At 44.7% G+C, this 12,655-nt stretch overlaps 1 protein-coding gene across 5 annotated transcripts in view; it reads left to right on the top strand.

Annotated features, from left to right (window-relative positions):
* Positions 1 to 12,655, top strand: part of TFDP2 (transcription factor Dp-2) — a 179,088-nt gene that overhangs the window by 90,384 nt on the left and 76,049 nt on the right. For all 5 annotated transcript variants that reach the window (XM_054040717.1, XM_054040716.1, XM_054040714.1 and 2 more), the window contains one exon: positions 9,102 to 9,205. In XM_054040717.1, coding sequence (XP_053896692.1) covers positions 9,102 to 9,205 — 104 coding nt within the window. The remainder of the gene's footprint in view (positions 1 to 9,101; positions 9,206 to 12,655) is intronic.

The raw sequence follows: 12,655 nt of genomic DNA, 5'->3' as shown, positions 1-12,655 counted from the left end.
AAGCAGAATCCCTTTTACACAGAGGGGCAGTAGAGCACATCCCTCCTCATTACCACGGGAGGGGGCTCTACACTCCATAGTTCCTAATTCCCCCAAAAAACTCTGCATGGAGACCCATCCTGGACCTTCAGCATCTTTATTCAAAAACTGAAATTCCAGATGATTATATTGGTATCAGTAATCCCCTGCCATCAGGAAGGACTATGGTTCGTGGCCCTCAATCTGAAGGATGCGTATTTCCATGTGTACAGTCATCCATCACACAGAAAGTTCCTGCATTTTATGGTAGGCCAGGAACACTTCCAGTTTTGAGTCCTCCCCTTTTGGGTTAGCTACGGCACCCAAAGTATTTATGAAAGTTTTCTCTGTGGTAGCAGCCCAGATGGTACACCAGGGATATATGATATTTTCATACTGGGACAATTGGCTCCTGGTAGGCCAATCTCGTCAGGCGATCAGGTTGGCAACAGGATATCTGGGCCCCATATTGGACACATATTGGAACTGAGAGTAGTCCACCTTGTGTTCAAGGCCTTCCTTCCATTCATACGCTCACTCCATATACAGATAATGTCAGACAGTATTACCACTGTGGTCTGTATAAACAAACAGGGAGAAGCGAGATCTCATCCGCTCTGCCTGGAAGCCGTCAGACTTTGGAAATGTTGTGTCAGGAACTATATCACAATACAAGCCATATCCTCCCAGAGGATTTTTAAGTTTCGGGATTCATCTGAGAGTTCTACAAAATAGCAAAAATTCCTCTCCCTGAGGGTGTTATAGCTCACTCCCTGCAAGTACAAGCTGCCTCCACGGCATCCTTATCTGACATCCCACTACAGGACATCTTTTTTTTTTTTTTAATCTGCAGGGCGGCCACTGTCCACACATTTGCGACGTGCTATTTTGTAGCTCATGCCTTGGCTGCTGATGCAACATTAGGATCGGCAGTATTGCAAGCATCTTTTCTACTGGCTTGCACTTGCCTCTAGTCTGAAAACTGCTTATCAATCACCCACATGTGGAATATACTTAGGGACAATCACTCGACGAAGTGGAGGTTGCTTACTGTAATTAGAGGTTCGAGATATGTGATCCCTATCAGTATTCCATTACCTGCCCTCCATCCCCTCTGCTTTGGATCTGGGTTGGATTTGCAGTAAGGAGGAGTGGAGAGGCGTCATCCTGCACCCCCTTTTACCAACAGTCAGGAGCACGAGGAGAGCTACTGCGCATTTGTGGGTCAATGGACACTGCTTTGAAGAATTTCCAGACTCAGTTTTGTGGCATACACGCATACCCATGTGTGGAAGATAGATAGGGATCACACATCTCGAAGCACCTCCAGTTACAGTAAGTAACTCCACTTGTACAGACAGATCCCCAGAATCATCACAAGGAAATACAGCCCCAGGCATGAGGCAGGTGGTGGTGGAAGTTGCAAGGAGTGTCTGAAACAAAAGGGAATGGGAGAGTGGCACACAGGGAACTTGTGGGGGTGGAATGAAGTGATGCAAAGAACCTCGTGTGTTCAATAAGCTAGACCTACACAAGCTACAAGGTGTGTGACCCCCAACCTCCCAATTCACTAGGCATGTCACATGGCCATCAGCTCACGGAAGGCCTCAAACAGGTTTCCCCCTACCAGCCTGCCTGTGCAACAACTATTTTTATTTTTAGCTGGCTACATAGGAGCTACGCACATTTTAAGTAATTTAAGTCCATGGTTTATTAGCAGTGGCACATCTCTTGAACACTACGTAACAACTACATATCCAAACTTGCCATTACCATCTTGTCCAAATACTTGGTTTCTAAGTGATAGTTTCAATCACTGATTATGAGGCTGCGATTGGCTCATAAGGATCAGGTGCTGTCGGTTGAAGACCAGCATATAACATAATACTTTTGCAACAACTCTTAGATATTTTTCAGTGAAAACACCTATATATAAATTATTTTTTAAAATATTAACTCACAAGATGACGATAGGTAAACACAACACTTATGGATATGCTTTGTTCTTTGAGTAGTTACACGTGTGTATTCCACTCAGGTGTGTGTTCAAGAAAAGGACACATTTCCAGAGATCTGCACCTGAAGCAGTATGTCAGGGAGTAGGCACTGAGACTTGGCTCAGTCCCGGGTCTTCGACAGATCACCCAGTCTCTTGGGCTGCTAGGGAGGCTGCAATGGTCCCTGACAGATGCATGGATTTAGATTCTTCTCCTCTGAAAAGGAGGACTTGGTCTTTCTCTTTATGGCTTCCCCAAAAGAAGACCCATAAAACAGACCGGAGCCACTCCAGTGCTAATAAGGACTCTTCCTCCTTGTCACGGTGTATGCACACCCCATCCCCCTTTGGGGCAGGGCAGGGTGGTGATATCACCATGGTTAGTATCCCTGGCGGCCCTTGGGGTGGCCACGGTATGGCCCAGAGGCAAAGGTTACAGCCTAATGGCCAGAGTCAATATGGGCAGGGCAGCACAGCGAAATGGCTAGAGTCAATATGGCGGGGGGAAGGTGGGGGATGCCCAGTGGCATAGCCAGGTGGAGGGAACAGGGGGAGCAATAAAAAAAAAGGTGCCACCCGCTGCGGCGCTTTTACTCACCCGGCGGCGCTCCGGGGCTTCGGTGGCGGGCACTTCACTCACTCCGGTTGTCTTTGGCGGCACTGAAGGTCCCGCCGCCGAAATGCTGCCGAAGACCCGGAGCAAGTGAAGGTCCTGCTGCCGAAGTGCAGCCGGAGACCTGGAGCGCCGCTGGGTGAGTAAAATGAAAGTGCCGCAGCAGGTGGCGCCTTTTTTTTTTTTTTTTTTAATCGCTCCCCTGGGTGAGTACAAAGGTGCCAGGAAATTGACACGGTGCCACTTGTGCTCAGTGAGGGAGCAGCCACTCCCCCCCAGCCACGCTACTGCCACCACCAGGGGGGTGGCGGCCCAGGTAGGGGATCCCGAGCCCACCCAACTCCACCAGGCCCCAACCTCACTAAGGTGGGAGATACCACTCGCTCACCCTCCCTGGGTCACTTCCTACTATAGTTCCAGAAGCTGCTGTCCGTGGGGCACCAGGGTTTCCGAGCTCTTCAGCATGGAGGTTCCTCCGGGGCTCCTTGAGTTCCAGGCCTCCAATCCAGCTCGCAGGGTTTCTGGCTCTTGCAGGCAAGGGCTGTGGTGGCTTTTCCCCTGGAGCTTCGGCCAAAGGTCCTTCCCCTCCGTCAGTCAGCCTGGAATCAGCTGGGCTGCTCCCTTTTATACTTAGGCAGCAATTGGAGCATGCCCAGCATGGCCTGAGGGGTGGGACTTCCACAGCCCATAGTGTGGGGTTAACCCTTTCTTCATTCACACCCTCTCACACTCCTCTTTGAAGAAGGACACGGAATATCACCAAAACTACTCGGGTACTCAAGGAAGAGCTGGGCCATCAACCCTTCTCCTTGGTACCATGGAGGGAACATCATAGTACTATGCTGTTGACTCGTGTACTGTCTGTGGGATGGCTATTGAGTCCGGTACCCATGGACACTGTTCCGGCACCAGCTTTATCAGTACCAATGACCCCACAAGCTCATGAGCAGCAAAGAATTTGCTTTGTTGCTTCATCCCAGATTCTCCTGTAGTCTAGGAGTCCTTTACGAGTGGAGAACTGATGTTCTCAGCACCTACAGCTTTGGTAACAGGCTAATCCTCAGACTGGTCACCAACTGCATCTTTTTTTGGCACTGCTGATGCCGTCTTTCTCGGTACAGAGTCTCGACATGCTTCCCTCCCTTGGGGCCCATTTGCAGTACCAAATACCATACTGCCATCTGCACCAATACTGGCTCTTCCCAGTGGACCACAGACAAATCAAGGCACTTAGTGGCCCCTTCAGGATTGGCACCCCCATTGCGTACTGACTATTCAGATGGTTCCTTATGGCTGTGTTCGGAGTCCTCCTCCACTTTGCCATCCCCTCCTGGGTGTTCATCTAACAAGTCTACACTACTTCCTGAAGGAGAGCATCAGTATAGAGAACAGGACCATTCATATAGTCATGATAGATCCTCCTGGCCTCGTTCCTATTGGTTGCCTATGCCCCTCGTGCTTCTGCAGTGGCCCTTTTGGAGCCCTTGTGATGTGTTTCAGGTCCTAATCTCTGGCACACACAAGGAGATCACCAGACTGTTTTCTAGATGCCCTCCAGAGCCATCTATGTTGAAGGCCCACGCAGATATTGGTGCCTTATGAGCAACCAGTCCTGCAGAACAAACCATTGCCACAGAAGCCTTTCTACCACAAGAGGACCCACTGACCCCTGGTACTGACATTCCCTACACCAGATGTTTCGATGGCCCCAGATTCCTCCCCCTCCAGTGCTTGAGGATATTAAATCTTCTCAAGACCTACCAGGAAGGGTTACTGCAGCATTGGGCATTCAATCTAAGTTTGTCCAAGAGAACACTCACAAGCTTTTGGACATTCTTGAGACGTCAGCTCCTGGGAGGATTGCTCTCCCTATTAATAAGGCTCGTTTGGAACCAGAGAAGGCCTTGTGGCCCATGTTAGCCTCCTTAGCTCCTACAGCCAAGTGTGCAGACAAACAATAGCATGTCCCGATGCAAGTCTTTGAGTGTTTTTATTTCCACCCTGCCACAAGCTCCCTCATGGTCACTGCCACCAATGAGCGGTCATGACAAGGGACATTCAAATTGATCCAAAAGGGAAAGAGTCCAAGAGATTTGACTTGTTGGTGAGAGAAATTTATTCCCACGTCCACTCTCCAGATGTGTGTAGCTAATCGAGAAACACTGTTACCAAATATGATTTTGTAGAGTCATAGAATATCAGGGTTGGAAGGGACCTCAGGAGGTCATCTAATCCAACCCCCTGCTCAAAGCAGGACTAATCCCCAGACAGATTTTTACCCCAGTTCCCTAAATGGCCCTCTCAAGGATTGAATTCTCAACCCTGGGTTTAGCAGGCCAATGCTCAAACCACTGAACTATCCCTCCCCCTGGGACAATGTCCAAGTTTACAGATAAACTGCCTAAAGATGCAAGGGTGGTGTTCAGGGTTTTCCTGGCAGAAGGTCAGTTGGTGGCCAAGACATTACTCCAGTCAGTGCTCAATGTGGCAGTTACTTCTTCAAGGGTAATGGCCTCTGCAATTACATGGAGAATCTCGTGGTTACAGAAGTCTCTGACATCCCAGCAAACCACAGAGAACCTCCTTTTTAATGATCAGTTTTTATTTTCTGACAAAACTGATCAGATTTCATATTCACTTAAAGACTTCTGTTCTACACTCTGTCCATTGGGTATCTGTACTCCAATCCCCAAGAGATGTTGGCACAGGAGCCTGCAACAACAGCAGCATTTTCAGCGGTATTACAGGCAGCCTAGTTATCTCCCGAGGCAGCATGATTTTTTGCGGAGGAGGGCACAAGTCATGGAGAAGGAGGTCCTCCAGTTCCAACTCAAATCCACCAGTTCATCCTCTGGCATTAGGGCCCTACCAAATACCATACCATGCCACCCTTACTTCTGCACTGCTGCCTTCAGAAGGTGGTCAGAGAGTGATGACTGCTGACTGAGGGCCCACCTCTGCAGGCGGCAGCCCAGAAGTAAGGGTGGCAATACCATACCATACTAATGCTGCTGCTGGCAGCGGCTTTGCCTTCAGAGCTGTGCTCCCAGCCAGCAGCTGCCACTCTCCAGCTGCCAAGGTCTGAAGGCAGTATCACCACCACCACCAGCGCAGAAGTAAGGTAGCAGTACTGCAACCCCTACAATACAACCTCCCTACAATAACCTTGCGATCCCCCTCCCCCAAACTCCTTTTTGGGTTAGGGCCCCTACAATTACAACACTGTGAAATTTCAGATTTTAATAACTGAAATCACGAAATTTACTATTTTTAAAATCTTATGACTGTGAAATTGACCAAAATGGACCGTGAATTTGGTAGAACCCTTTCTGGCATCTTTGGGGAAGCAGCACATTTGACTTCTCTCTCGAGGCCAACAGTACAGTCACCAGTGATCATCCTTGTTCCAAAATGGTTGGGAAATAGAAATTGTCCAACTTTCCCAATGGTTGGGAAGCCATAATGACAGATAACTGGGTCCTAAGCACTGTCAGACTGGGATACTTTATCCAGTTCCTCTCCATCTGCTTCTCCCACCCTTTAGGGTACCAGTGCTTACTACCCAGTGCTCCTTCAGGAAGTTCAGACTCTGCTCCCTTTAGTTTATCTCCTCAGCTCTTTGTCTCTTTTGCTGACAGAATGAAAGGTCAGATAATTTCAGCACAAACAATTTCCAAATGGATTATTTCTTGCATCACCCATCCACTGCAGACTGTTGGCCCATTCAACAAGGGCTCAAGCTACCTCGGTAGCATTTTTGTGGGATTTTCCCATATTATTGGACATCTATAGGACACTGGTTCTCTGTGCATCTCTCCACTCACCATTGCACCATCACAACTTCAAGATCTGATGCAAACTTTGGGAAAGTAATCCTACAATCACTATTTAAGTAGATTCTGAGTTCTACCTCCTAACAGCACTGCTTGTGAGTCACCTGAGTGGAATACACATGTGCAACCACTCGAAGAAGAAAAAATTATTACATCTTCAAGAGGCAGTTCACATGTGTATTCCATGACCTGTCCCCTCTGCCTTGGTGTCTTGAGACATGTTTCACTTCAGAGGAACTGAGTGGGGTCAGAGCAACACCACCCTTATATAGCCTTGGGAGGAGCCCCAAGAGTTCCAGGGTGCGTGCACCGCCCCATTGGGTACTGCTGCTAGAAAGATCTCTGATTCCAGCATGCTGGGGGTGCATACACCTGAGTGAAATACACATGTGAATCACATCTTGAAGAACAACAGTTACAGTGCAGATAAGTAACCATTCTCCCCTCTCCACCCATTTGTGTATGGTCTGGTTAAATGTTTTCGTTGAAAGTTTTCATGGAAGAAGTGTGGTTTAAATGAGGTACTGGAAGGAAGTCCTGAGCATCAGGGAGTCATGGAAGAATGAGCAAGGGCAAGTGAGAAAAGAAAACAAAACCACCATTTGGAAGGGAGATTTGGGCAATGCTTAGATAACAGGAGTTGGGAGTAGTGGGAAATGAATATGGAGGTCTAGGCAGAGGAGTGTACAGCCTTACAGTTGAAGATAGAATGTTTGAACATGATGTGGAAGGAGATGGGGAAGCCAGTGAAGGAATATGAGGAAGAGTGGCTTAGAGCAACATGCAAGCAGGATGGTTTTTACAAATAGCATTTTGTATAGCCTAGAAGAGGATGAAATGACATGGCAAGAGGCCAGAACTGAAGACCTTGATCTTGACATGGGTAGGAATTTTAATTTGAAGATGAAGAGGGAAGGGAATTTTTAGTGAAGCCTTAAAGATGAAGGCTTTGGCATTAGCCTGGCTACGTATTGGCAAAGGAGGAGACAAATCATATGACACTGCAGTTGTGAGCTGGGTAAAAGGATGGTGTTGTCTGTCAGTTTATGGAAAAACCCAGAGAGAGAAGATCAGATATTCAAAATTCTGTTTTTGATATGGTTAGTTTGAGATGATGTGAAGGAGCCATACAGAGATGCAAGACGCAAACAACAAACAAAAAGGATAGAGGTATCAAGAGAAATTTGAGGTTTGTCATCTTAAAGAGTATAACTAAAACTGTGGAAATGGATCAAGTCACCTAATGCAAAAGTATAGAGGGAGAAAAAGATAGGGCGTTTGGACGAAGATAGAACCCTGAAGGACTCTGATGCAACAGGAAAAGGTGGAAGCAAAATGCATGATTCATGAGCTAGGAAGAGAACTAGGAGAGTGCAGAATTGTAAAAATACAGGGAGGAGAGCAAGTGGAAGATGATGGGAGTAGTCAGCTGAGGTGAAAGTGGTTGATACCTTGAGGAGGACAACTCTGGCGATGATGCTCGTAAGCTGGAGAAGCAGGAAGTTGTTAGTGACATGAGGTAGAGCAGTTTCATTGGCATGAAGAGGTGGAAGCTGAATTACAGGGTATACAGAAGAGAGTTATAGCAGAGAAAGTCAAGACAATTGGTGGACATCGTCAAGGACCTTAGAGCCAAAGGGAGATGGGCAGTAGAAAGATAAGTGGGTTAAAGGGATTTTAGAATAAGGTATGTTACAGCATACTCAAAGGCTGAAGGAAAAAAATCAAAGTGGTGGAGAGAAAGGTTTAGGACTGGTTTCATTAGTCATGGGAAAAGTGGATATGTAAGATCAGTAGATCACCTAGATGTTGTTTAGTGGGAACAGAGAGTTGCCCCCTGCATGCTCTTGGGGCGGGGGGAGGGGAGAGGGAGAAACAGTTTTTCAAAATTCTGGTATATGCAATTTGCCTGGACACCTGTGGACCCATACAGGAACTTTCCCCAATGATCTACTAAAGTCTGTATCACCAATCAGCATTAATCCTTCCTGTCAGTATTCTCATGGGCTTATTAAGACAGAGGGGTGGAGCAAATTGGGCACATTGGGTTTCAGTTGTTTAAATGCTTCTATGATCTAAAAGCTTGTCCATCATAGAGTATGCATTGACATGCAAACCTCCATGACAGGACTTTGGACTTTCCATCACCGCATTGGTGCCCAACAGATAACTATTTGATGATGGTTTGCAATGGGAACTACCACTCTTGCATTGTGAGCAGAGCCCTCATCCTGGTAAGGTGACACTACAATGACAGCACTAGCCCACTGTAAGTGTACAGAAAAATCATCCAGGTGTGGGTCTATTTTTGTAGGCACACCTATGAGTTTAACTTTTTATATTAAAGTATGTGGCAGCCGGTGGGTTCCTCTTTTTTGTGGAGACAAGAGGATATTATTTCAGGAAGTATGTAAGTTAAAATGTAACTTTTAAGGTAAGTAAAAATCTGGGGTCTGGTGAGTTGACAGTGTCTCGTTAAAAGACCTTGACCTTTTGTGAGGGTATGTTTACAAAGTACAAGAAAGAGAAGAAACTACATATTTCAAAATTTGACATGAGAAAGAGTTCACTAAAGCATTACTCATAGCTTACTGTTTAAGGGAATAATTTAGAATTCTGTTTTTTTATCACTTTTCTTTAGGTAACATTTCAGTAATTGCATTACCAGTTTCCAGCACCAATTCCCCCGCTAAGATTTTGCCAAAAACCTTAGGACCAGTAAACGTGAATGTTGGACCCCAAATGGTAAGTACTCTAACTCTGGGCAACATTACATTGTGTAACTATATGGATGACTTTCTATTTACTTAACATAAAAAGGTTAAAAGTGAAAGTACAAACTACCACTGCAGCTACTCCTCCAGCTATAAATGCCGTTGAATAGCCATAAGTGCTCCCCCCTTGTATCCACAGGTAATGAAGTAGGAACAGTGTTCTTGGCACTCTACCATAACACCACTCCCAGGAGAGATTCTGTATGGGCATACCTACACGTTCTAGAGTGAATGGAGGCTCCTTGTGCAAAAATATGCAGCTACACCTATTACATGACATTTATCCTTTAATCAAAATTGTATTGAAAAAAACATTTTCCCCTCCAGAATGTTGCCGCTGCTGTTGAATATTTTTATGTGCAACATTCCCTCCACACAAGAGGAGAGTGTGTGCCTGGAATTCTGTTATTTGCCTAGAGTTTCAACTTATTGTTATATCTGTAACAGTGCTAAAAATGGTCTGCTATTGTCTATACTAGCTAAGCAGTGTACAGCACTGGTTTAGGAGGATCCATTTTGAGAACTATTTTCAGCAACAGATCAATTTCCTAATGGATAGGACAGTAGTAGTCTTGCATGCATAAACTAGACGTAGTAGTAAGCTATTGCTTGGAATACATGATATACAACAGCCATCCAAGGTGTTTTACAAGAATTTGTTGTAATGGTTTCTAGTTTGCAAAACCCATAGTCTCCAGTGGTTTCTGCCAAGTTGGACAGGAAACCACAAGCACTATAGCTAGTCCTCCCAACTTTATTTTCCAGTGTACAGCGCCTTGCATTTGGTATTAGCTAAAAGCCTTGCTCCTAGAGTAGTATTGAGCATTTTGGAATTGGTGTTTCAGGAGTACCTAAAATGAACTTTGTAAGCCATGCACTATATTGTTGCGCTAGAATGTTTTTACCAAAAACAGTGTTACTATGTGGATGCCATAAGTGATTACAAAGAACAAGAGTGAGAGAGAACCACAAAGTTCATACAATCACTGCCCTACAAACATACTCCCAGTGTGTGCATATGATTTTTTTTTGTTTTTGCTTTTGGCAAAAATGGAACCTGTAATTCACAACTATTGGCCATTGGTTTCGTTCCATCAGTGATAGCAATAGTGAAAGCTGTAACATAGAAATAAATTGGGCATTTTTACCACCCTGTCATCTCACTCATCTGAGCACACACATTCTCTCCAGGGTTAATCAACACAGTGGTGAAAACTCCTGACCTGCCTGAGTCCTGTCATGCTAAAGCTTTCTCTGTTGCTACCACAAGTGCTGAATTATGATTTCTGTTGTTGACAGTTCAAATACAGCCCCTGCCATGGGTGGGTGACTTTTAGCCCCTTAAAAAACATGTAAGTGTGTGTGGGGGGAAAAGGGGGGATATAAGGGGCTGGAAATTACATCAGCCTCTAAGTGTAAATTCTGATAAATGTTTGGTGTGGGTTTACTTATCAGGAGCAGCCCATTTCTGCAGAGTAAGGTAAACTGAACAATGGAGTACTCTTAAGGGATGCTGTCAAGTTAAAAAACATACTTCTGTTTGAATTATTTTATCTACTATTAGAATGAACACCTGAGATTACTATAGCGTGAAAGATATTGGACAGAAAATGACTGTTCATTTTTTTGACAGTTTTAGACTTCACTGGGGCTATTCATATGAATAAAGTTAAACACACAAGGCCTAAGCCTGCAAACTTACCTACTTTATCAATATGAGAGTTCTTTGTGTAGAGATAATTTAAATATAAATCTTTACTATAGGCAGCTCTTCTTTTTTGTTGTGAGGTTTTTTCTCACAGTAACAGGATAGAGAAACTTAAAAAAAAAGAAGATGGGAAAATCTTGCATAATGACAACATTTGACAGGGGAATCCAGCGGCAGGTTTAGGAGTAATTTCAGACTCTAAACTCCTCTTAAAAAGGACCAGACTTAAGTTGAGTGTAGGAGGGTTCTCTTGAAATACTCCCCATCTATTTTGGCAGATGCAGACTGCCCAGTGATCCAGTTTTGGGTAGCTAAGGTCTTCTATGAATCTAAATGTCCAGTTAACGGTCAAATGTAAGTCAACCTAAGGACACACTCCTACTAAATTTTATATGACATTTTTCTTCGCTGACCTCTTGTTTTAGAATAAAAGAGACTATTAGTTTAGCATCAATTACACTTGATCTGTAGGGGGTTTAATTTGACACTAGGTTGGATCTGTGTTTATCTCCTCCTCTTACTGCTTTTAGGAAGAAGAGCATGCACCCAATCGTACAGAGCACACATTCATGACATCAGCAGTAAATTTAGTGGGCCAGAGCCAGGACAAGCTGTTGGAGATAGAAAACTGGCTGCTGCTACTGCTTCCACCATAATCAGACTCAGGGCTTGTCTACATTTGAAACGCAAAAGGGTTCCCCCCCCCCCCCCCAAGTCTCTTTCTTTAAAGACCCACAAAGGGAATAGTGGGCATAACCTTATTATTTTGTCAACCAATTAGGCCTACTTTCTGCCACAGCAATTTTGATTCACTGGGTTCTGGTTCCACACTTTTCTTGTTTACCAAGTATGGTCCTTGAGTTATATCAATAGGCCTTTTTGTTTGGACTAATTCAGTCTTTCTATTTCTCTTTCATACCTTTTCCCATCAACATTTGTTACTTTAGGTTATTGTGACATCTTATGAACCTTCATGTATTTTTTACAGTTGAGCCTTACATTTAGAGTACATTTGTGTTATCACAACACCCATGACTATGCTGTTTGAGCGCATTCCAACACCTCAGCAACATGACTAACATCTTAACGTGTAATATGTAGTTCTTTACTCTCCCCCTCCCCTTTGGGGAAAACTGCATGTAAATTTTTTAAAACTTACATTTAAAAAATTAATATATGCTATGTATTTTTACTAGCAAAGGCCAGGTTGAAGAAAATGCGCCAGCTTTGAATGGAAGTTGGTGTTGTTTGTGGTGGTTCTTAAATCCTGTGGGAATTCATAGAATCATAGGGTTAGAAGGAAGTGCAAGGGTCATCTAGTGTAACCCCCAACATTCCATCTTGGACAGGCCCCTAAGAAAGCTCTGCCTCTTGCATAAATGAGTTTTACTTTTGCAGTATACAGCTTTATTGTGTCCAAGAAGTGGAGTTGTTGACTACAGTTCTTGTCCAAGAGCGTTAGGCAATCTCTGAAGGTATCCAGGCCCCAGAACAGTAAGCACCTTTAACGTAAGGGCCAAGACCTTGAATTTGATGTAATATTCTGTGCAGTGCCAATATATTGAATGGAAGCTTGTAAAATGTGCTTGTGAAAGCCTATGTTACTGTGGAGACATGCTACTGATATTGTATTAATTGGAGTTTCCTGAGGGTTGGTGGTTTCATGTCTCACTATATTGCATTGCTGTACTCCAGATGGGACATGACGAAGAT

The sequence above is a fragment of the Malaclemys terrapin genome, chromosome 9, assembly GCF_027887155.1.
Source record: "Malaclemys terrapin pileata isolate rMalTer1 chromosome 9, rMalTer1.hap1, whole genome shotgun sequence".
In the NCBI taxonomy this organism is placed as follows: Eukaryota; Metazoa; Chordata; order Testudines; family Emydidae; genus Malaclemys; species Malaclemys terrapin.
This window is presented reverse-complemented; position numbering and strand designations above follow the sequence as displayed.